Source organism: Heterocephalus glaber, unplaced genomic scaffold, assembly GCF_053883595.1.
Source record: "Heterocephalus glaber isolate CG9 unplaced genomic scaffold, H.glaber_assembly_v1.0 deba00001538, whole genome shotgun sequence".
NCBI lineage: Eukaryota > Metazoa > Chordata > Mammalia > Rodentia > Bathyergidae > Heterocephalus > Heterocephalus glaber.
This window is the reverse complement of record NW_028258333.1, coordinates 37188689-37214830: the sequence shown is the minus strand read 5'-3', so window position 1 is coordinate 37214830 and position 26142 is coordinate 37188689. Positions and strand designations below refer to the sequence as shown.

Genomic DNA, 26142 nt, shown 5'->3' with positions numbered 1-26142 from the left:
CCAGAAGCTTTTAGAGAAACTAGTCAAAGCTGTTTCTGTTTCATTGTTGGAAACCGATAGGTGCTGTGTTCTTCTTTTCTGTATTTCTTTTCAATAATTGTTTTTTAAGCTTTTTGTATTATCTCCTCTATTGCTAAATTCCTTAAGATTAAAAAAAATGTATTTTAAATAAAAGTATTACAAGACAGGAGTTTTATTCTGTGCATAAGATAATACTTCTTTTGTGACATTTTCTTTTCCCACGAAAAGTGAGAAGTGAATGCTGTGCCTTTGTGCATCCCATTTCTAATGGAGGACAAGAAGCTATTTTCTTCAGTGGCTGACTTCCAGAATTTTTGCCTGAATGTTTTTTGTCAAGTATATATTCCCTTCTTTAGGCCTTTCTATATAGAACCCACAAACATCGTCAGTGTGAATGATGTCATTCAGAGGGTTAGTGACCATGCTTCTGCCATGAACAAGAGGATTCATTACTACAGCAGACTTTCTACTCCTGCAGACAAGGCACTGGTAAGAAGAAAAGCATTACTAATTATCCAAAGTTAAGTTGAAAACAACAGTGAACAACATAAACCAGGGCAACTCCCAGTGATTCCCCTTTCTGCTGATAATATTCCAAAGATAACATCATGCAAAGTCAAAGATCCCAATTAATATATGTCCTACATTTTAGGCTAGTTTATTCTCTTTCTTTTTTCTGAAACAGAGTCTCGCTTTGTAGTTCAGGCTGGCCTTGAATTTACTATGTAGCCTAGGCTGGCCTCAAACTCATGACAATCCTCCTACCTCAGCTTCAAACTTGTGACAGTCCTCCTGCCTCAGCCTCCCAAGTGCTGGGATTTCAGGCATGAACCACCACACCTGGCCTAGTTCTTATTTAGCCTGGCGTAGAGAAATTTGAATGCTTTCTCTACTGTCAAGAGCCTGCTTTTTTTTTTTTTTTTAATTAAATTCTGCTTATCCCCAATTCCAAGAGCTCTGAAGAAGATAAATTACTTTTGAACTGTTAGCTTAGATCATTGATTATATGATTCTGGTCTCTTCTGTTCAATTTTAAATTTGAAGCTACAAAGGAAACATGCTTTTAGAAATTTTCTATTGGAGTAAGAAACTGAAATTATTTATACGTATATTTAGTATTTTCCTATTTAGCATTATCCTTTTATACATTATGGCCTGATGCTACAGTTTTAGGCTTTGCAGACCACTTACTTTCATAAGTTCTTTGTTTTATCTTATAGCCATTAAAAACACAAAAAAATTCATAGGAAAGAGGCTGTAAATAAACAGATTAAAGGGCTGATTTGACCCATGAACCATAATTTGTAGACCCTTGATCTTTTAAAATCTATATTATCAGGCCAGGTATTTAGCTCAGTGGCACCGTGCCTGCCTCCCAAGTGCAAGGTCCTGAGTTAGATCCCTAGTACTGCAAAAGTCAATCAATCAATCAAATCTATATTATCATTTTAGAATCAAATATATTTAAGTAATTTGGTTGCCTATAAAAATGATCAAATATACAATATTCAGAAACTTGAAAGCTTAAAGAAAAATAGGAACATTCTAGGAGTAAAAATATGACTTTAAAAATAGGTGTTAGTAATAAGAGAAAGGAACCAACATTCATTAGATGTTTACCGAGGGGCAAAGACTGGACATCACTTGAACATAGCTATCGCATATCATCCTTAACAATAGCTGTGTAAAATAATCATTAAGGTCTCCTGTTGTTGTATGGCCAAAGTAAGGACTTCCAATTGTTCTGGATAGGATAAATTTTTTTGTTTTGTTTTTTTCCTTCTAGGTGTCTATATCAGTAGTGATGGCAAAGCTTTAGTACCATTGTAGAATTATCTAAGCCCTTTGGGATGCGGAGATAATAATTTAGTATTTCATAATCTAGTTCAGACTGTCTAGGGACTGTACTCTTAAACAAACTTCAGAGATACTGGCTTGGCAAATCTAGGCCTCAACTTATATTGTTTGCCTGGAAATTAAGTCAGCATTGAATCCCTTTTGTTAGCTTTCGCCGAGAGACTGCTAGTAAATCAAAGAATGATCTAAAATTAACAATCTGGTATCAACATTTCAAATGAATATATATACATCCACACTTATTTTCTGAAACATCCCAAAATTATTTTTCCTAAAAGATTTTTTTGTAGAAGAACTGTATGAAACCACTGGTTTCAGGTGTTTGTAGAGTTAAATCTTTTTCCATTTACCTTAATATTTTTATTCTAAAATAAGAAAGGGAAGAACATTGTTTGACTGCTAGCATCTCTTAGAGCCTAGTTAATAAAAGTGTAGCATGCACAAATCAGCATTATCAGCATCACTGAGAGCTTAGTAAAAATGCAGAATTTCAGGCCTTACTTTAGACCTACTGAAGCAAAATCTGCATATTAATAAGATCCCTGTGTGATTTATAGGAAGATTCAAGTCTGTAAACTACAGTCCTAAACCACTACCAGAGTGAGATCCAGCCCTCCAATTTTTCTGTCTCAAGAATTTGCCATTTTGTTTGGTTCTCCTATTCTTCATGTCTCTTCATTCACAGTACAGAATAGGCACAGGGCTTTGGCTAAGGTGTACATGGAACAGATTTGCTCACCTTCTCTTTCTCTATAGTCCCTGTAGGAACACAGCCAGAATTTGCTGCTTCTTGTCTAATCCTGCTCCTTATAACTTTTGATTTCACTTTTCTGAATTTGCTTTACTAGATACAGTTGTTTTTCTCCTGCCTGATATAGAATGGTCCTATCCTCTCTTTTTACTCATGACAACAGACAACAGAATACAGATCCAAGAAGATTATAAAGAGAAGGCAATAGACTTGTTTCCATATGTCTTTGTATCTCTAGGAAATAACTGTTTTCAAAGCCGTACTATACACAGCATTCAAGACATTCTTAGCCTATAAGACATTGTCCAATCATGTGCATAAAAAGAAAAGGACTTAACACTTTCTTTTTGTACCAATTCATGTCCTCTCTTTCTGCTGAGGCCTAATACCCCATCTCTCTCTTTTTTTGTTGTTTTTGGTACCGGGGATTGAACTCAGGACCTGTCTGCCTGCAAGGCAGACAGCGGCATCCATCTCATTTTTGAAGTCTTCCCTAACTATTCTTGTCCCCATTATTGTTGTTCTTGTGATACAGTACACAACTCAGAGTCAAACGCTTAATTTTTGTTCTGTCTTCTACCCTTGATTAATTGTTTCACAAATCCTCCAACTGGAATTCAAATTTTTTTGAAGTTTGAGGCTACATATTTTTCTCTTGAACTTAGCACAAAGTTATAAATTGACATATAATAGGTGCTAAATATAAAAGATCGTTGTTTTATACCAGTCAGATTCTATCCTTAGGACTTCCCTTTTGCAAAAAGTCTATTGCTCTTAGGGCCGGGGATTTAGCTCAGTGGTTCCGGCGCCTGCCTCGCAAGCACAAGGTCCCGAGTTTGATCCCCGGTACCAAAAAAAAAAAAATTAATTCTGGAAAAAAATCTATTGCTCTGTTTCCTATTATCTTTCATTTTGCTCCATTATTTATTTATATTTTGTGTCTCTCATATAAGAGAAACTTGGCACTATTTAAGCTTGTGTGTCTGATTTATTTCACTTAACGTTATGGTCTCAAGGTACATCCATTTTCCTACAGATGACTCATTTATTCTTTATGGCAGAACCACTGAGCTAAATCCCCAGCCCCTATTCTTTATGGCAGAGGAGTACTCCATTGTATATAAATACCACATTTTCTTTATCCATTCATCTGTTGATGGGCATATAGACATCTTCCAAGATTTAGCTATTGTGAAGTATGCTGATGTAAGCATGGATATGCAGGTATCACTGTAATATGATGTCTTTAACTGTTTGGGGAAGATACCTTGAAGGGGAATAGCTGTATCAAATGAAATTTCTAGTGTTAGTTTTTTGAGGAATCTCCATACTCCATAGTGGTTATACTAGTTTACATTCCTACCAAATAATACAGGATTCCTTCTTCCTTCCACAGCCTTACCAGCATTTGTTATTCGATTTCTTGATGATGCCCATTCTTTCTGGAATTATATAAAATCCATTCTTTTAATCTGCATTTCTTTAATAACTAGAGATATTGAACATTTTTATGTATTTAGTGACCATTGTACTTCTGAGAAATATGTATAAATTTCGTATGTCCATTTTTTGATTGAGTCTTTTATTGGAGAGGAGCCTAAATTTTCTGAGTTCTTTATATATTCTAGATATTAGTCCTCTATCCACAGAATAGCTGGCAAAAAGTTTTCCCATTGTGTAGGTCAGTAATGGCGAACCTTTTAGAGACAACTGCCCAAACTAACCCGAGACCCACTTATTTATTGCAAAGTGCCAACACTGCACTTAAACTTGAATACTGAGGGTTTAGTTTAGAAAAACCAACTCATACATTAATGGATTTGTCTTAAAAGAAAAACAAATTATATGTGTGCCATACATTCGCCCCACTAATGCAAGTTGTCTCTGTTGGTTGTTTCCTTTGCTGTTCAGAAGCTTTTTAATTTGATATGATCCCATTTGTTGATTCTTGTGATTTCTTGTACAGTGGGGGTTCTATTCAGAAAGTCCTTGCCTACACCTATGTCTTCTAGAGTTTTGCCTCTTTTGTCTTCCAGTAGGTTAAGTGTTTGTGTTTTAACATTTAGGTATTTGATACATTTTGATTTTAGTTTAATATGTGGTGAGAGATATAGGTCTTGACTCAATCTTTTGTGTTTTGTTTTGTTTTTGAGACAGGGTCTCACAATGTAGTTCAGGCTGGTTTTGAATTTACTAATCCAGGCTGGCCTCAAACTCACAGTGATCCTTGCTGAGATTACTGGCAAGAGCCACCACACCCTCGGCTGGCTTGGCTGGATCTTTTGCATGTGAATAGCCAGTTTTCCTAGCACCATTTACTGAAGAAGCTAGCTTTCCTCTAGTGTCTGGTTTTGGCCTCTTTGTCAAAGGTCAGATAGCTGAACGTGCCTGGGGTTGTTTCTACATCCTCTGTTCTGTTCTGTTGATCCACGTGTTTATTTTTGTGCCAGTCTAGTACCTTGCTGTTTTTTGGGTTTTTTTGGTTTTTTTGTTTTGGTACCGGGGATCGTACCTTGCTGTTTTTATCACTATAGCTTGGTAATACCACTTGAAGCCCAGGATTGTAATGCCTCTTATTTAGCCCTTGGTTTTGTTATTCTGGTTCTCTACTGGTTACATATGAATTTTAGCATTGTTTTCTCTGAGAAGAGTCATTGATAGTATTTTGATTGGGATTACATTAAATCTGTATATTAATTTTGAAAGTATGGCCTTTTTGACAATATTATTTCTGCCCATCTGGGAACAGCAGATGCCTTTCCGTTTTCTGATGTATTCTTTGCTCTGCTTTTTCAGAGCACTTTAGTTTTCATTGTAGAAGTATTTCACTGCCTTGTTAGGTTAATTCCTACGTACTTAATTTTTCTTGATACTATTATGAATGGTATTATTTTCCTAATTTCTCAGTGAGATTTTTTAAATTTTTAGAAAAAATAAATCATTTTTATAACCCAATAATAAGAGAATAACAATAGTTACTACACTGTGTATCAGTATCTTCAAAGTAATTACTCAATACCAGACAAAAACCAAAAAGATTCTTACAAAAAAGAAAAGGACCATAGCACAAACTTTATTTTAAAGTAATTAAGATAAACTACTAGTATAAATGATATAAATTAGCATATATATTGAAATATTTTTAAAACAACAGAATATGTAATTTGGGAAGTATTTTAACTTCTCCCTATTTCCTATTTATCTGTCATCTATTTTGCTCTGTCTGTATTGTGTGTTTCTCATGTAAGATACCATGCGATACTTGAGCTTGTGTGTCTGACTTATTTCATTTAATATTATGTTCTCAAGTTGCAAGTGAGATCATTATAGGTACAAGAACACTATTAATTTTTGTGTGTTGATTTTTATATCCTGCTACATTACAGAATTTGGTTATTAATTCGAGGAGTCTTTTGGTGGAATTTTTTGGGTTTTCTATGTAGAGGATTATGTCATCTATGAGTGATAATTTTACTTCTTCCTTTCCAATACATATCCTTTCTATTTCTTTCTTTTGCCTGATTACTTTAGCTAATGTTTGAGTACTGTATTGAACAAGACTAATGATAGTGGGCATCCTTGCCTTTTCCTGATTTTTCAGGGAAAACTCAATCCCCTCTCCCCTTTAATATGATACTGGCAGTAAGTTTGTCATAAATGGCTTTTATCAGATGGAGATAAGGTCCTTCTATACCTATTTTCTTCAGGGTTTCTATCATGAATGGATGTTGGATTTTGTCAAAGTTTTCTCTGCCTCTATTGAGATAATCATGTGATATTTGTCCTTACTTCTGTTTATGTGATACATTTATTGACTTGCCAGTGTTGAACCATCTTTGTATCCCCGGGATAAAGCCTATTTGGTCATGATGTGTGATCTTTTTGATGATTTGTTGCATTCTGTTTACTAGTATAGCTTGCATAAATTTCTTCTATCTTTTTTGTTTTTTGAGACATGGTCTTGTTTTGTATCCCAGGCTGGCCTTGAACTCACTATGTAGCCCAGGCTGACCTCAAACTTGCAATGATCCTCCTTCCTTGAGTGCTGGAATTACAGGTGTGCACAAGCACACCTGGCTCTTCTGTCTTTAAAATCATTGCTTTGACATTTCCTTAAGCCACTTTAGTTCACCTTTTTCTTCTGTACCAAAGCATTCTAAAAACTAGTGTATTTTAGGGCTGGGGATTTAGCTCAGTGGTTCTGCTGCCTGCCTTGCAAGCGCAAGGTCCCTAGTTTGATCCCCAGTACCAAAAAAAAAAAAAACTAGTGTATTTTAGGCCAGCAGTGGTAGTACATATCTGAAATCCCAGCTACTCAGGATGCTGAGCCAGGAAGATCACACAGTTCAAGGCCAGTCTGGGCAACTGAATGAGACCCTGTTGCAAAATAAAAAGGGCTGGGGATATAGCTCTGTCATAGAGTACCCCTGGGTTCCAATCCTAGTACAAAACAAAATGGTTTATCTGTATTATTCCTTTCTTTGTTAACCACTGACTCCTCAGCTCTTTATAGTCTGAGATACTTGCCTATATCTTTGTTAAGACCACCCTGGCATTGGAGTTCAGTCACTGCTTGGTTTTCGAAATTCCCCTTACTTAAGGTTAGTCCCCTCCATATAGATTCCTTTAACCTCACCTTTTGCTGGCTCTTTTTCTTCCTTTGTCATGAAAATGAAGAGAAAAATATTTTGCTCCTTTTTGCTTTTTTGGGTTTGTTTTTATTTTGGTACCAGGGATCAAACTTGGGACCTTGTGCTTGCGAGACAGGCAGCGGAACCACTGAGCTAAATCCCTGGCCCAAAGAGAAAAATATTTTGACAGTTGCATAAATTTTGCTTCTTAAGATCTGCATTTGAAAAAGAAGTTTTAGTTCACTAGTCAGGGATGCATATAGTTTATGTGTTCATGATATTTAGAAATGTATCTAAAATCAGGTACTATGATGTTTAGAAAATAGCCTATTTTCCATATTTACTGGTTCTCATATTTCTGGGGTTTTTTTTCCCACCAGATTGCTCCAGACCATGTAGTTCCAGCTCCAGAAGAGTGCTATGTGTATAGTCCTTTAGGTTCTGCTTATAAACTTCAAAGTTACACTGAAGGATATGGCAAAAACACCAGTTTAGTGACCATGTGAGTAAAATTACTTTGGGCAGCATGATTTAAACTGTGTATGAACGAAAATTACTATTTTAACTTTTGTTTTAATTAAAATGTTTGAACAAACACCCTGTTTTTACTATTATCCTATTTTCAGTTTCATGATTTGGAATACCATGATGGGGACATCTATACTAAGTATTCCTTGGGGCATAAAACAGGTAATGTAATTTTTCAATATATTTTTATTTGAATTTTTTTCTCTTTATACATTGTGTTATAATAAATCTATATAAAATTAAAATAAATGATTATATTTAGTTTTCTATTAATTGTCAGGTTCTTAGCATGTTTACTTAGGGTAACAATGTACTTGCACATAGATTTATTCTTATATGATGGTATATGTTGTTCTATATTTTTATTTTTAAATAGGCTGGATTTACTACTGGAATGTGTGTTATCGTGCTAATGGGGCTTTTAACACTTTATTGCTGCTACAGAGTGGTGAAATCACGGAGTATGATAGGTAAGAATTTGAAACAATGAAAATAGATTATTGATATAAGCATTAAGAAGGTATTTCCCAATGAGGAACATTGCATTGTATGTATTCCACATGTGTGTCAACTGACTGCTTTGTACATAAAGATCTACTTTTCTCATTCATGGCTTTCGTCTGAACTGATCTGTTAATGCATTGCCTTTCAAATTCAGAGAGGGTAGGAGTTCTTTGCAGAATGCATTTATTTTGGTGTTAGTTTCCTCACAAGGTAATAAAAAGCCACATTTTAAAAATAATGCCTTTGATAGAACTAAATGAGGCTTCTATGATTCTTATCAGTTATCAGTGACTTGTATTGACTTATGCTTACCAAAAGACCTAAATGTTAGAATCTCTTAAAAGTAGAAATTATAAGTAGAAAAATATGAAAAGTTTTATGAATATATTTCCTCTACTCATTTATAAAAATTCTGGATTGGGGAAACTTCCTTTCTCCCTCCCTGCCTCCTTTCCTTAGTTTGTCCCCAGGATCTCACTAAATTGCGGAGGATTCTGATCTTGAACTTGTAAGCTCAAGTGATCTCCCACCTTGGTCTTGGCTATAGCTGGGACTAGAGGTGCACCACCATGCATGGCTGTTGGATTAGCAAAACATCTTTTTAGGTAGTTTTAAAATGGTTTAGGGCATAAATAGACATGCATGATCTTGTCCACACTTAGCATGTATAAACCAACAGGCCAGGCTTTAGCTCTAGTTTTTTCTCTCTCTCCTAAGAAGTGTCTTTCTTTATGTTAATCAAAACTAGCTTTAGTCACTTGGGGAGTATTGTTTAAAAGTCTTGGGAGCCGGTCCCAGCACCCAGAAGGAAGCTCCCCGCCTCCATCCCAGGCTCCTAGGGCAGAGAAGCTCAGCCGGTCCCAGAACCTGGAAGGAAGCTCCCCCACTGCCATCCTAAGCTCCTAGGGCACAGAAGGTGAGCCTCGTGGGCGCCAGAAGCACCCCCTCCCATGGAAATGAGAAGATACATAAACAAGTCTCAAAAACAGACTTCTGGATCACCTACAGCAACCCCAAAGGGAAATGAGATGGAACACTCTGATACTCAACCACCTGGACCCACTGAACTGGGAACAAAAGGGGATCTGGGAAAAATGAAATCAGAAATAATTACTCAGGTAACAGCAAAGATTGTGCTCATGGTGCAAGACATGATTAATCTAGAGAGGACACAGATAAAAAGTAGAGGATCTGAGGAACATGATGGAATCCCAACATAGGAAACAAATGGAATCCATAAAACAGATACAGATTTCCAAGAGATTAAAAACTTCGAAAGTCTATGCAGCAGAATGAACCAATGTGAGGATAGAATCTCACATATAGAAGATAAGACTGCAATTAGTGAGGAGGAAAAGAAAAATTGCTTTAAAATTGTAAGGGAACACAAGAAATCAACCTAGCAGCTGCTAGATGATGCAAAGAAGAATAACATAAGACTGATTTGAGTCAATGAAGAAAGGGGAGAGAGTGCAGATGACATAAAAAAACTGTTCACAGAAGTGATGGCAGAAAACTTCCCAAGGAGGGGAGAAGAACTTGACATACAGATAAGTGAGGCATATAGGACTCCAGCTAGCCTTAATCAAAAAAATCTACACATAGGCATGTAATAGTTAGGATTCCAGAAATCCAACAGAAGAACAAAATTCTACAAGCAGTGAGAGAAAAGAAACAAATCACATACAAAGGAAAGCCCATCAGAATCACAATAGACTTCTCAATGCAAACCCTCAAGGCAAGAAGAGCTTGGAGTGATGTATTTCAAGCCCTAAAGAAAACAGCCTCCAACCCAGATTGATGTACCCTGCAAAACTATCTTTCACAATTGATGGAGAAATAAGATGCTTTCATGATAAAGAGCACCTTAGGAACTTCATCAATACCAAACCAGCACTCCGAAAAATTTTAGACAATACCCTAGGAAAAGTCAATGAGGATCACAACCCCAGGAAACCCAGCAGAATGAATCCATTGAGCGTGACAAATTAAACACAAAGGGGGAGAATCCAACAAAAAGAAAAAGTTGTGACAAGGCTTTTAAAACTTTTAACTTGGTCTCCCTAATGAGTGTATAATTCAATCTTATTATTGTACTGATTAGTATTTTTCTCATTCTAGAGTTGCACACCATTCCTTGTGCTATACTGGCTGTTTATCATCTTATGTCTACATTTTAATTAGGTTGTCTATTAATGAGCTCTAAGAATTCTTTATATATTCTGCTCATAGGTTATATGTATTGTAAATATGGTCTGTTTAAGGACTACTTTTCATTTTAATGATGTCATTTAAAGTTCTAAATTTTGATGGAATCCCATTTATCAATTTTTTTCTTTCATACATCATGTTTTTTGTATCCTAGGTAGTTCTTGCCTACCCTGAATTCATAAATATTTTCCCTTATACTTTCTTCTTAAAGTTTTATACTTTTAGGCTTTCTTATTTAGGTTCATAGATCCCTTCAAGTTATTTTCATGTATGGAAAAAAAGGGTTGAGGTTAATTTTTTATATATGGATACCAGGTGTTCTAGTGCCATTTGCTGAAAACACTATCTCTTCCTCAGCTCTTGAATTGAGTTTATATTCTATAAAATGGCTAATATTAAATAATCTTTCAAAACTCAGTGGAGCATATGTATGTGGTTCTATTTCTAGATTCTCTGTTATTCAAATGATCTATATGTCTTTCCTTACACCAACACTGCCTTGATTACTGTAGCTTTAGAAGAAGTCTTAAAATTAGGTACTAAACGTCTTCCAACACTGTTTTTGTTTTTAACTTTTGTAGGTCCTTTGTACTCCTACATAACTTTTAAATTTCAATATCCAGTTCTTCATTTATAGCAAGTATACACAGACCTGAATTTTTATATATACCTTGTGTTTTCTAATCCTGCTAAATTCAAGTACAAGTTCTAGGGGCTCCTAGAGATTTCTTAGTATTTTCCCTGTAGATGATCATTTCATCTACATATAAAGATTTTGCTTCTGCCGTGCCAATCCTATCCTAGTTGTGTCATTTTATTGCCAGACTATTTTGGTGGGGACTATGTTTCAAAGTTTAATGGACAGATAAAGAGTAAGCATATCTGCCCTTGTTCCCCACCTTAAGGAGAAAGCATTGTATCTTCTCCATTTAAATAAGGCATTCTCACTGAAAGTATGGAGTACATGTCTTTAATCTGTTGAAAAGTTTCTATTCTACTTCTAGTCTCCTGATAGCTTTTACCATGAACAGCTGTAGAATTTAGTCCAATACTTTTTCTCCAACTACTGACAGGATCATATGGCTTTTTCCTTTCCTCTGTTTAAATGATGACTTTGGGGGGTGGATCTTCCAATGCTGAACCAACACTGCCATCCCTATAACAAAACCACTTTCTACATCCTGCCAGATCTAACTTCTAAGAGTTTATTTTGTTAAACAAATTTCTATCTATGTTCATACTTTTTTCTTCTATTATCTTTATCCAATTTTAGGATTACCACAATGTTGAGTTCCTAAAATGAGGGGAGAAGTGTTCCTTCTTTTTTCTGCTTTAATTGTTTGATATAATTTATCAGTTAAAATGTTTATGAGCCTGCTGTTGTCATACGGGTAGGTTTTGTAAGCTAGAAATATACTTTCTTTAATAGGTGCTATTCAAATTTTATATTTCCTCCAGAGTTAGTTTCATTAATTTGTCTTCCAAGGTACTTCTTAGAAGTTGTCAAATCTATTTCAAAAAAGATTTTTGTAATACGCTTTCTATATCCTTTTAAATTCTGTAAAATCTGTGGTAATGTCTCCTAGATCTTAATATTGTAATTTTAAAAATGTGTAACTGATATTGTGTAACAGGAAGAAAAGGTCTAAAAGAGCAGGGGAATTGTGAGGGGTAGGGGAAGGGAAAAAAGGGAAAGGAAAAAATATGAAAAGAGGAAAAAAAATGGAAACAAGGTCTTTGCAAATAGAGAAGGATGGAGGGCGTGAAGGGAAGGGGAAAAAAATAAGAACCATGATACTCATGTAAAGGTACAAGATCCCAATGATGAATGTAACTGTATTTTATACCAAAAATGTACCAGTAAACTTAATGGGAAAAATAAATAAATAAAAGTCTTGGGAGAAGATTCATTCTAGTTCCTAGTGATTAGTTTGTTTATCCTTTGATTTCTTTGGTTTCAGTTTTGATTGAACTTGGAGGACTTCTTTAAACATATGCAGTAAGGGTTTTATCTTAATTCAGGGTCTCTTAAAATGAGAACATAGCATCCAGTGAACTCTCTTCTTAACTGTTAAAGAACAGGTATTCCTTATATTACATAAACTATTCCACACAATTTAAAAGATGAACTTGCATCAATTCATTTTACAAAGTCAAAACGACCCTAATACAAAGCTTGAAAATACCAAAAAGGAAAAGAGCTGTAAATCTTGTTTATAATTATCAAATAGAATCGGTGGAGTTGCAGAAGAATAATACCCTATGTCTAATATATGGTTTATTCCTGTAAGGCAAGGATATTTTATTATTGAGAAATCTAACATAGTTCACCACATAAACAAATTAAAGAAAAAATCAGCACCAATTCCTCATTAAAACTCCAAGTGAAAGGCACTACTTCAGTATATTGTCTGTTTATCCCCAAACTAGTACCAGCATCATTCTAAAGTGATAAAATGCTAAATTGCACTAAAAAACAAAAACAAGAATGCTCATAGAGTTTTTGGAGATTATACTATTTTTTGCTGCATTTTCGTAGTAGAAAAGACTTATATAAACTTATATTATGAGCAAAAAGATAATTGGAGATTCTGAGTCACTAGTACTACTACAATTAATAAGAGATTAACAAGAAAGAAATTAGCAACATATAAGGTCAAAAAATGATAACTACAATTACAAAGCAAAAAAACCTAAGAATAAAGAAAAAGATCTGAACAATGAAAAAAATACCATGTTATCAGAAATATTTAGTATCATTAAAAATGTCACATATATAAATTCAGTTTTATTTCAATGAAAATTCACTTTGGACCTCAATAAAAATAACCTTAAAGTTAATATGAACAAATGAATGCCCAAGCAGAGCTGAGGAAGAAAAGTATGGGAGAATCAAACTTCAGGTGCTAAGATATACTATGTTAGAAATAGATAAAAAGATCATCAGAATGTTGGAATAGGAACATAACCTCAAATTAAGTAAGAATTTAATGTATTTGGTGTCTATTCAACTTGTTATTCATTTTGAAAAAAAAACTTTTATGGCACCTTATATAAAAATGTATTCCAGGTGACTTAAAAGACTTCGAAATGGAAAAAAAGCAATAAAATATTAGAAGAAAATTTAAGAAGTTGTATATTTAATCTTCATTCTTTTGAATTACTTTAAATTTCAACAAATAAGGAAAATTATGGGCTGGAGGTATAGCTCAGTGGTAGAGTGTGTCTTTATTATAAACATAGCCTTGGGTTCAGTCAACAGCACCAAATTAAAAAAAAAGAGGAGGAGAATTGTTAAATTTATTTTTAAGAATTATATTCATTTATACTGTTATCAGTGTGAATAAATGATACTGCTTTTGTGACTCTTGCTGTTATTTTTTGTGTTTCCATCTTTGTTTTGTTTGCTTTGCTTTAATACCTCCAAAATAGTGTGTTTTTCTTTGTGTTATTTGTTCATATTCCTTTTCTCAAGTCTTTTAGTGCTTTTATAAATCTCCTAAGCTCTTTGTGTAATATTGGCATTAACTCTTTTATCTGTAATTTTTAATAAATTTTTTCATTCAGTATTTGAATGGCTTTTGTATTATGAACTTTTTTCTATCTTTTCCATTGTAATTTCTGTTTATTTGGTTGATAGAAAAGGTAATTTTCATGTTCTATTTCTATGTTTTCTAACTTTTCTGTTATTTAATTTTTTTAACTCTTAACTCAGTTATCTAAAATTTAAACTGACATGTGGCATGACTCGAGAACTTTCCTCTATATTGTTATCTCAATATGTCAAATATTAAATAATGTTTTCTGTCTTTTAATGATGGCTTTGTCAGTTCTTGTTTATCATTTGCTTTTGTTCATTATGAAAGATTATGATGCTTTGTTTTTTGGATTACCTATATTCATTGCTTGACATTTCTTCTTTATGTTTGTTCTATGATATTTTCATTGCTGTTATATCATAATGTGTTCATATATCTGGTGGTAAAGTACCTGAAATCATTTGCTAAATATCCTGAGTTAATTTGGGGAACACAAATTATGAATATGAAATATATGATCAACATTTATTTATTTATTTTGGGGAGATATCGGGAATCTAACTCAGGACCTTACTCTTGCCAGGCAGGCACAGTGCCACTGAGCTATATACCCGGCCCCTAGATCAACATTTATTTTTATCCCTTCTCTTTTATTTTTATCTAGGTTCATTGGATACCACTACCTGGGAATATCCAGATGTCTGCAGACACTATTTTGGTTCCTTTGGCCAGTGGTCAAGTCTCCTTTGCTCCTTGGTGTCTCTCATTGGAGCAATGATAGTTTATTGGGTGCTTATGTCTAATTTTCTCTTTAATACTGGAAAGTTTATATTTAGTAAGTATTATTATCATATGATTTAACACAGTTGCTTTCAAATACAATTATTCTTATAATGTTTTAGTTCCAGCCTTAAAGTGTAGGACTTGGAATATGTAAAGAAATCGGCCAGGTGTCAAGGCTGAAGCAGGAGGATTGCAAGTTCAAGGTCAGACTGGGCTATATAGCAAGCCCTGTCTCAAAAACAAAGTAAAAAGTAAAGTATGTAATGTATTTCTGAAAAATGTGCTTGAAATTCAGTTTGCTTTCTGTGGTTGTATTCTCAAATACAATGTTTGTTATGTTCATTTATAAACAATTTTTGAATAAGTAATATGTTTTCAAAATCTCTAATTAATATAAAATATTTCTGTAATTTAGCAGGTGTTATAAGCATTGTTTCAACCTTTACCACCAAATTTTATTACTGTAAAGTTTTGGAAAATCATTAGTGTTTGTTGCTAAAGAATCTTAATTTGTAGACACTAGAGGGAACAAATTTCAGTCACTTATTTTAGACACATTAGGATCTAAAATTAGGAAACAGCAGAAAAATGGAATTTATGTAGTAAATATATTTTTTACATACCACAGAGTTGTAATCTGCCCAAATTAACTATTTCAATTCTGAACAGTCTTAAAAATACAAGCCAAATTTTCTTTCCCTTTGTTTTTTTTTCCAATATTGGAGATTATACCCAGCGATTTTGCTCTAAGCTACATGCTAATCCTTTTTTATTTTTTATTTTCAGACAGGATTTTACCAAGTTACCCAGGCTAGGCTCAAACTTGCAATCCTTCTGCATCAGTCTCCCAGAGGGCTGGGATTAAAGGCAGGCACAACCATGCCCAGCTCCAAATATTTTTCATAATATTTATAAGTTGGATAGAGGAAATTCATTTTATATTACAGAAGATTACAATTTTTTTCTCTAATGACTGATAGATCTAAAGTTTACTATGTGCTTAACTGTCTGTAAGTAATCCCCACATGAAAACCAAATATCAAAGTAAGGTCTAACATAATCACAATAGCTAATTTCCTGAAGAGTGCTAATTGAAGGGGGAAAATTCTATTTTTATTTTAAAGAAAATTAGCATTTTGTCTAATTTTAATTAATTTTAATTTTAATTGATCAATTTTAATTTTACTGTCAAGCATTTTCATTGTCCAAAAAATTATGAAATATTTCAAACTACAAAAAATACAAAAACTAATAAGAACCAATGTACTCATTCATGAATGAGCTTTAGTATTTTAACATTTTATCATAATTGCATTAGTTCTCTATTCTTATAAAAAAAAAACATTGCAGGTATAGTTGAAGCCCCACATGTACTCTTCCATTTTCCTTAAGTTTGGTGTTTATCATTCTCATGCGTATTTTGCCCTTTTACTCATAACTATAAGCAACATGTTGTGTTGTCTTCCATGGTTTATTTTGGGTTTTTGTTTACTATTTATTGTTGTATTACATGTATCTTGTAGTTAGTGGTTTGTGTTCACTTTATATATAGTAGCTCTATTCAGAACTTTTTTCTTCCAAATTATTCAGTCATTTTTTTCATAACTTATTAAAAAGTTATGGTCCATAACTTTTATATACATTTTAGAATCAACTTGTCATATTCCAGAAAAGTCCAATTTGAATTTTACTGAAATTGCTTTGAATTAATATGTTGAACAGTATACCATAGTTGATGCCATTAGGGTACTGAGTTTAGGATTTGATTCAAATTGCATTGGATTTACAGGTTTGGAGAAGATTTGTATCATTAAGATACTGAGTTTAGCTGGGGATTTAGCTCAGTGGTTCTGCCGCCTGCTTCGCAAGCACAAGGACCCGAGTTCGATCCCCGGTACCAAAAAAAAAAAAAAGATACTGAGTTTTCCTCTCTGTGAACATAGCATGACATAGTTCTCTATTTATTTATAGTGCTTTTTCAGATATCTTTGCTTGATAAACGTCTTTCATACCTTTTTTAAAGATTTTCTTGGGTACCTTAAATTTTTTGTAAATATAGTTTTAGTTTCATAGCAACACACACAGGTTTTAAAAAGTGTCAAACATGTACAAAGTAAACAGAATAGAATAAGGAATCTATGTGTTTTTCTCACTTCGCTTCAACATTCCTGGGAAGCCTGCTGTTGTGGAATCATCTGCAATAGGGTTTCTCAAACTTTATTTTAATTACCTCCTTATGGAACCTTTGTAAGCATTTTTCCCCTAATTCCCCCTTCCATGAAATTTTAATATCACAGATACATTGTAAATATGTTTATGAACTGTGTGTATATCTGTGCTTTATATGTAAAAAGATTTTTTTTTTCTCCTCAAAAAAGTGGATATTCTCACCTTGGGAGCAAGAGAAGTATCACATCCACTGAGAAAGCAAGATCCATGCTATACCCACTCTCCACACCATTTCAACTATTGTGTGCATAGTTCTCTTTCTTAGAGAAAATCTATTCACTGAAATACACAAGTCCTTTCCATATAGTTTTGAGAAATTGATACATTTGTATAACTCATACCTCCTTCAAGAAACAAGATGTCTATCTCACCAGAAAAAAATATTTTTAATTATAGATACAAATTATTTGTGGGTATTACAAAGAAACCTAATTAATTTCTTCTTATTATTTTTATTTTATGTGTTTGTTTTTCACAGTACTGGTGATTAATCCTAGGGCCTTCACACTGAGCTTCATCACTTTCCCTTTTTAAAACATTTTAAATTTTGAGGGCAGGGAATGTAGCCCAGCAGTGCCACGCCTGCCTGGCAAGCACAAGGTCCTAAGTTCGATTCCTGGTACCAAAAACATTTTTTTAAATTTTGGGACCAAGGATGTAGCTCAGTGGTGCTGTGCCTGTCTGGCAAGTGCAAAGTCCTGAGTTCAATCCCTGGTACCCCACAAAAAAAAGAGAAAAATTTTTTTTAAATTTTGAAATAGGAGGGCCGGGGATTTAGCTCAGTGGTTTCACTGCCTGCCTTGCAAGTGCAAGGACCCAAGTTCAATCCCCAGTACTAAAAAAAAAAAAATTTTTTTTGAAATAAGGTCTCGGTAAGTCACTCAGTTGCCCAGGCTGGGCTCAAACTTGCTATCCTCCTGCCCAAGTCTCCTAGAGTTCTCATAATACAGTCATACACCACCATGCCCACCTAAGAAACTTAATTTCTAAATGTTTATTCAGAATTTAGCAAACTTGCCAAACTCTTGTTGATTATAGATACATTTTGGATTTTTCATTTAGTTACATCATTCATGAATAAAGAAACTTGTTCCGGTCTAGTTATCTTTTAAATGGTTTCTATGTATATACATACATTCCTACTTGTATACATGTACACTTATATAAATATGCACAAACATATAGATGTGTATAGACTTGTATATCTTTTTTTTTTAATTTAAAGCTTCATAGAAGCAGTGCTGCATATCTTCTTACAATATAAGAAGTAGACATTCTTATATTGTTCCTGAGAAAGTTTTTCTAATGTTTTCCATTAAATAGTATGTTTGCTATGGAGTATTTGGGTGTAGGCTTTAGTAATTTAGACATTCTTGCATATTGTTTTCTTGAGCATTTTTATTAATGTGTGTTGAATTTTATCAAGTACTTAATCTACATCTCTTTATATAATGAGTTTTTCTCCTTAAGTTACTAATATACTGTATTAAACTAATATACCTTATAACATTTAAACTATTCTTATACGTATTCTAGGGTAAACTTAAGTTAGTTTATTAGTCATGATGTATTTTTTTAAATTCCTTACTAGATTGAATTTGCTTTTTGGATGGAAAATACTATTTTAGAACTTTTAGAACTTTTGCATCTTTTCATAAGAGTTATTGTCCTATTTTTTATTATATTCTTTTTCTTTCTTTTTTTTTTTTTTTTTTCTGTACTGGGGATCGAACTCAGGACCTTGCACTTGCAAGGCAGGCCCATGCCACTGAGCTAAATCCCTAGCCCTCTTATATTCTTGAGCCCTGGTGTGTGAGATCTCTAGGATTGCTATAGCAAATTACCATAAATTGCTGACTTAAAACAATAGATGTTTATTCTTTCATAATTGTGGAGACAGGGAGTTCAATATCAAAATAGGCCCTGCTCCCTCTAAAAGCTTTAAGGAGGAATCCTTTGCTTTTCCTAGCCCTTGTTGGTTGCTGCCATTCCTTGACAGGTAGTTGTATCAATCCAATTTCTCCATCTTTCCTCTGTATTTGTGTGTCCAGATTTTCTCTTCCTATAAGGATACACATCTTTTATAATAGAGCCCACTGTAATCCAGTATCACCTTATAATGATTTGGTTATATCTGTTTTTTTTTTTCAGTACCAGGGATCGAACTCAGGACCTTGCACTTGCAAGGCGGGCGCGGTACCACTGAGCTAAATCCCTGGCCCAATTTGGTTTTATCTATATAAAGTCCCTATTTTGAAATAAGGTAGTATTCTAAGGTTCCTGATGAGCATACATGTTGGGAGGGATTCGATTCAAATTAGTAGATTTGCTGTCAAGATTTTACTAGCCTCATGTAAGTACTTGGCACCAAAAAATGTCATAAAGTTTCATAACTCAATTGTGAACCACTATGACTCTTGAAGATATTGTAAAAACCTACAGCACTATACTGCTGCCTCCTTCTGTCTTGAAATGCATACAGTACAGTGGAGATGAGTTAGGCACCTGTTTAAATTTTATCACCATAAAGCATAACTCAGCATCTCTTATTTAAGTTTTACAACAACAAATACTTTTATTAATGCTGAGGTTATAAAATATTAAAGTACAGAATAAAGTAAACCCCTGAAGGCTAGCAAAAAAGCACATTCTTTACTCATTCTCAAATTCAAGATAGATGTATGAGTGTTCAGGTATTGCATATGCTTTTTTCTTTGCTGCTTCCTCGAGTCTGACTTAATGATTCTTGTGAGTATAATAATTACGATAAATCCTTAGAACTTTAAGTGATTTTCTTAGTAAGTTTGGCTGTGTATGAGTGTTGGTTTTTCCTTTTTACATACTTTAGAACTTTAAATGAGATGTAACTATAATTACATAAATTAGTGTGAGTATAAGAAAAAAATTGTGTCTATTATCTTCATTCCAGAGCTTTTAACTATCATTAATTTGCCTTGTGGGTGGCTTTTTAAAAATTTTCATTCAAATAAAAATTTTCCACTGTGGGACTGTCAAACCAATGACTTTATTATTCCTGTAAAGGAAGAAAACTGTAGAAGGTGAAACTGTATTAACAGTGAGGAAATATTGATTCAATGTACTATGTATTATACACAATAGATACTTTTTTTTTTTTTGGTAAAAGGGATCGAACTTGGGTCCTTGCACTTGTGCCCTTTTTAAGTTTTTATAAATGATGTTAGAGGCTGATTGGATTTTGCATCTTTCATTGTTAAACTATAGTTTTGTTTTTAATTTTTAGATTTTATTCACCACATTAATGACACAGACACTATACTGAGAACCAATAATAGCAGCCCTGGTAAGTATTTTGTAATTTATTTGTTTCTTTTTCCTCACCTTGTTCCAGAAGATTTAAAGTAGAACCTATGACCTTAATTTTAAGTAAATGTTTAGTACAAAATTGTTATTGTATTAACTGAGCTGCTACCAAATTGTTACTAATCATTATGTTAAAAAAGACTCCCAAAAACATTGTATTAATGTGAGCTGGGCAACATTTAGTTCATACAGGTTGTGTATCCCTCATCCAAATATCCAAAATTTGACATGCTCCCGAACCGATTAGGGACTGGGAATGTAGCACAGTGATAAAGTACTTGCCTCATATATATATAAAGCCCTAAATTCAGTCTCCAGAACCATAAAACTAAGCCAGTCAGTGTGCAGTCAGTAAAGTCTAGGTAAATATTCCAAAATCAAAAAAACTCCAAAATCTGAAACACTTCTGGTCACAAGCATTTTGGATGAGAGATACTCAGCTTGTGTTATTACAGTTCACAGTTGTATCCAGAGTATCCATATTTGCAAATGAATAATCAACATTTTTAAAGAAACTATATCACTTATAATTTTATTAGATATATGGAAGCATACTTCTTGGTTCATAATTCACTTTAGGCATGTATTTTTAGTTACGATATTTAGACTATACAAGTTTTAACATAAAATAATCTCATGATAATGAACAGAGGCTAGTAAACATGGAAAAATAAATTGAAGTTGTTGCTTAAACATAATCTAATTTCTTAGCAAAGTTTCCTCTAATTTATTTATTAAAAATAAAGTTTTGGAGCTGGGGTATTCTCAGTGGTAGAGCAGTACTTAATAGGCAGAAGCCTCTGAGTTTGATCCCTGGCACCACAAAAAATAGTAAAACAAAAATGAAATAAACTCTTGTGGCCAGTTGATTTAATTTAATATGGAAGTCATAGGGAAGTGAATGTAAACGTTAATATAACCTTGTTAAAACCTAAAACTTTTGTGTGTTCAGGTTTCAGGGGTAAACTGATGTCATTTTTATAAAGGAACATGATCTCTAAGAGAACAACTAATTCAACACATGTATTTACAAAACCTATTATTTATCAGAAACTATGCTAGGCACTGGGGATATAACAATGAGTAGTTCCTCCTCTCGTGAAGCATACATTCTGATGTGTGTTATTTAGTGTCTTATTTTGTCCCTTAATTAAACCTCATTGGGGCCGGGGATTTAGCTCAGTGGTTCCACCGCCTGCCTTGCAAGCAGAAGGATCCGAGTTCGATCCCCAGTACCAAAAAAAACCCACCTCCTTAACCTGTCATTTGAGGGAATAAACTAGAGTGAGAAAAGAACCCGCTAAAGGTTTAGGTGGGGTTTTTTGTTTTGTTTTGCGGTACCGGGGATCAAATTCAGCACCTTGCGCTTGCAAGGCAGGCACGGCACCACTGACTAAATCCCCCACCCATGAACCAGCTAAAAGTATGTGTGTCCATAGTGTGTCCACTCACTCATGTTCTAGTGCTAACAAGTGACAGGTTAACCAGGTTTAATTAAGGGGCAAAGTAAGACACTAAATAGCACACATTAGAATAACACACATAGTTTTGAATTACTGTATTAAAACCTCTTACAGCCTGTCTCTTACCTCAGATTTTCAAAAGACCAAAAACATTGTCTTTAAATGATTTTGCTGAATAGCTATTCTGACATCAGTTGATGAAATTAATTTATTAATATCTTATTGAATTTCTTATCCAAAAGGAGTCAGTTCATCATTAAAATCACAAATATCACAACTATATTGATGGCTTGGAAAACATCAGCAAAGTCAGTTTATTTTGCATAGTGTTAGCTCATGTTGATTATCAGCATTTCATCGATTGTCTTTTAATGTTTATTTTGAACAGTGTGGTAAATAGAATATGAAACAATCCATCTTGGTGCAAAAATTACAACTAACATTTATCAAATAAATTACTTGGTACAAGGCATTGTTCTAAATGTTTTGCAGTAACCCTATGATACTGTTAATTCCTCTTTGTAGATGAAGAAGCCAAGACACAGAGAAGTTTACTTGCCCAAGAACATCTGACTGTTAATTGGCAGAATTTGTATTTAGTTGTTCTGTTGTTTTACTTCCATAGCCTGTGCTCTTAACCACTATAGTTAGCAGAAGCAAATTTCTTTCCCAAAGCATGAAAAATCCAGGTTCAAATACTAATAAAGAATGAGAATGGAAATCAAAGCTTGGTTTTGTGGCATTTCAAATAATGGACAGAGAGTAAAATTCAAAATAGAGCTGACAAAAAATATTCTTCCTCTGACAAGTAATGAGTATGATAATTGCTTTTTTATGGTCTGGGAAGATAACTCAGCAGTAGAATGCTTACTAGCATGTGTGAAACCCTGGGTTCCATCTCCAGTGCCACAAAAAAATTATTAAATAGATAAATAAGTAGGGTTCTTCACAAAGATCTGTTACTAGCCAGTGCTCTATTGTGAAACCAAATAGAATGTTAACTTTTTTCTGAAATTAGTAGGAATGATTTGTACTCTGATAACAGATGAAATTGCTACCACTAGATTAGTGTTAAGAAAAATACATTCTACTGATTTCCTAGTTCTCTGAATATTATTTAGGTTCCTAGTCTTCTGTCAAGTATGATAAATTTCCAGAATTATTTTGGACTGCATTTTCTTCAGTGATTAGATTTGTTTGTTATTAAAAGAAATCTACCTTTTGGCTTTTGAGCTACTAGTGCCACAAGCCATTACCCTAAATCATATTTCTTATATTGTTGTATAAATAAAAATAAATACCATCAATCTAATCAGTTTTCTCTCCAGCAATGGAATGAAGCGATATTTGGTGGAATAGTTTTATTTCTATCTCTAGCAGAGGTAAAAGATATACCTCAAAACTTTCTAAGACTGTCTCACGTTTAATCACTCATTTTTAGGTCAAAGATTCCTAACGTACCTAAATATAGCTCTGTATTTTTTTCAGAAAAGAGAAACTTATTCGTGGTAAATGTTGAGCATCACTCTCTGGGAGGTTGATTTTCTGCCTTTTGTGGTCTTTTCTAATATGGTCCTTTCCCATTGCAGTGATTTGTCCAAGTGCTGGGAGTGGAAGCCATCCTGACAATGACTCCATGATTTTCTACACCAATGACACAGGAGTCCAGCAGTTTGAAAAGTGGTGGAATAGGTCCAAGACAGTACCCTTTTACCTTATAGGGCTCCTCCTGCCGCTGCTCAATTTCAAATCTCCTTCGTTTTTCTCAAAATTTAATATCCTAGGTAAGGTATGATGCTGAGTTGTGGAATATCTATCTAGTGGAATACAGATTGGATTCTGTAATACTATGGTCTAATTGGGGAGAGTGTTACCTTTCAGGCCTGGTTATCTCTGTTTAATTTGTTCATTTGTATAGTATCCTGTTTTTTGTTAATCTGCAGGTTGGCACAAAGGAAAACATAGATGACCATTTTTATTTCATGTCCTTTTTTGGCTTTTTGTGACATGAGTTATTTGATTTCCCATTCTCACCTTGCTGAACAACCCATCCTTCTTTCTTCTTAAGGTATAACTAGAGAATACAGATCAAAATTTTAGGAAGAGAGCTCCAAATGGTTATTATAGGAATCATCAGTTTTAAGGGTTGGAAACATTAGAACTTACTAAAGGAGTTTATCTAATTTTTTTTGTATCATTTCCCTGTAAGAGTATTACACAGAATTGTCACCTGACTTTACACCTGAGGTCATTTTCTAACTCAGGCTTCTTAGATTTATCCTGCTTTTACTCTTTCCTTGGTGCTGCTTTTTTCTTATAATCCTGTTGCCTCTTAAAATGAACAGCCCTCTTTCTGTAAGTCCTGTTTTTCAGAAACCACCAAAGGAATGTTTTGATACTATTTAAGATGGCAAAAGGAACCCCCAGTGAGAGCTCACATCTGATTAACTGAAAAAAAAAAAAAAATACAAGGATAGGAAGACTGATAGATCCGAATAGACTGCAGGAGTTTATCTCCTCTATAAATCTGACCTCTTAGTAGGCAGCCTATATAGTATAAAACAATCAATCAGATTGTCTATCACATCAAGGAACCAGAAAATGGAAAAACAAAGTGTAAATGGTTTTCCAGAAGATAAAAAGGGGAAGTAAAAATACTTCTTTATGCCTTTTGCCTCACTGTACGCTGCCATAAACAATCAGAAAATGAAGTGTTGTGGTTATATAAGCTTTCATCTCTTGTTTTCATCCTTTCTGAATCAGCTAATCTCTAAACCCACAGTACAGCTTATACAGCTTATTTGTGGTTTCCTGATTTGCTTGCCGACTTTCCAGTGGAACAAGTCTTTTAAAAGCATATAAACTTATAGAAGGATTTGCTCAGTTGGACAAAACAATCACCAGATTTCCACCCAGACTGATTATAATCCAACTCCTTAAGCATATTCTGCTTTTGCCCTTTTCCTCAGTACTTTCTCTATTTTTAAACTTCTGTAGAGAAACTAGCATCAGGATATTCCTAGGTTTCCTGGCCATGCTCTGTAATAACTGGACTTAAGGAATCATTCTCTAACTTCTACATTGCTAAAACATGCTGCATGCCCACTTTACCTGTCTATAATACCTGGAAATGGAATCTGAGAATCTTTCCATCAATGAAATAGTACTACCCATTCAGAACCTCATATAGATACTAGATCAGATTATTCATGAATTATGTAGCTTATCACTTTTCTTAAATGTTTATGGCCCACATTCACTACTTTTCTTTCTTTACTTTATCACTTCACATTAACTATGTGACAGACTTTTCCAGCTTTCTGATAATCTCTAATACTCAATAAAAAGAATAAAAGTTGGTTTCATGTTATTTGATTCTATGAAACTCTACAATTTTATAATGGACTCTTTTTGTACATGCTTGAGTACTTAATGATTACATTCCTTGTGGGGAGTTGGTACATGTACATCCCAATTCTTTTTTCATCCCTTTCCCTCCCCTCCCCTTCCTCTTTCATTTCTCCCACACACACACTGGTGCTGGGAATCAAACTCAGGACCTTGTGCTTGCCAGGCAGGCATGGCACCACTGAGCTATATCACTGGCCTTCTTCCGTTTCTTGATCCCCTTCCCATTTGAGAAAGATCTATCTCCCCACTTCCTATTATCTATTTTTTATTTGCTCTGTTTATATTTTGGGCTTCATATAAGTGAAACAATGCAATATTTAAGCTTGTGTGTCTGATTTATTTCACTTAACATTGTGGTCTAAAAGTACATCCATTTTACAAATGACTCGAGTTTGTCTTTTTTATGGCAGAGTAGTGCTCCATTGTATGTAAATAACACATTTTCTTTATCCATCCTTGTGTCTTCCACCAACCTCAGTGCATAAGTAAACAGTTTTTCATTAAGCAATACATAAGCTACTTTCATCCAGTTCTTTTTAGGCTTACTCTACCTAGGTTTTGGGGGTTTTTTTCCTGCTAACTCACATAACTCATTTCTGTTCCCCAAATCCTAGCTGAGTTTTAGAGGGGATAATCAATGAAAGTAATAATTTGCTACACTTTGTTGAGAATAAGGAGATAAAACTTAATTTTAAAGTAGTCTGATAATAAAAGATGATGGTTTCTGAATATTTTTCTTCCAGGCACAGTATCCGTTCTCTATTTGATTTTTATTGTCACTTTGAAGGCCATTCGCTTGGGATTTCATTTGGAATTTCACTGGTTTGTGCCAACAGAATTTTTTGTACCAGGTGAGCTGTTTGGGAAAATAA

General features: G+C 34.0%; 1 protein-coding gene and 1 pseudogene across 7 annotated transcripts in view; one reads left to right on the top strand and one right to left on the bottom strand.

Moving 5' to 3' along the window:
- The window catches only part of Slc38a9 (solute carrier family 38 member 9), a 141425-nt gene that overhangs the window by 29546 nt on the left and 85737 nt on the right, over positions 1-26142 (top strand). For 4 of the 7 annotated variants that reach the window (XR_015442282.1, XM_087189382.1, XM_087189383.1 and 1 more), the window contains exons 3-10: positions 378-510; positions 7641-7762; positions 7887-7950; positions 8165-8258; positions 14707-14877; positions 20317-20376; positions 23449-23643; positions 26014-26121. Coding sequence is in view for 6 of the 7 variants with exons in the window: in XM_087189382.1 (XP_087045508.1) it covers positions 378-510; positions 7641-7762; positions 7887-7950; positions 8165-8258; positions 14707-14877; positions 20317-20376; positions 23449-23643; positions 26014-26121 (947 nt within the window). In the remaining variant the exon portion in view is untranslated. Of the gene's footprint in view, positions 1-249; positions 511-7640; positions 7763-7886; positions 7951-8164; positions 8259-14706; positions 14878-20316; positions 20377-23448; positions 23644-26013; positions 26122-26142 lie in introns of all 7 variants that reach the window. The other 3 variants (XM_087189384.1, XM_087189385.1, XM_087189387.1) reach the window with 2 other exon arrangements.
- LOC147824568 (small nucleolar RNA SNORA51) lies at positions 2544-2665 on the bottom strand (annotated as a pseudogene).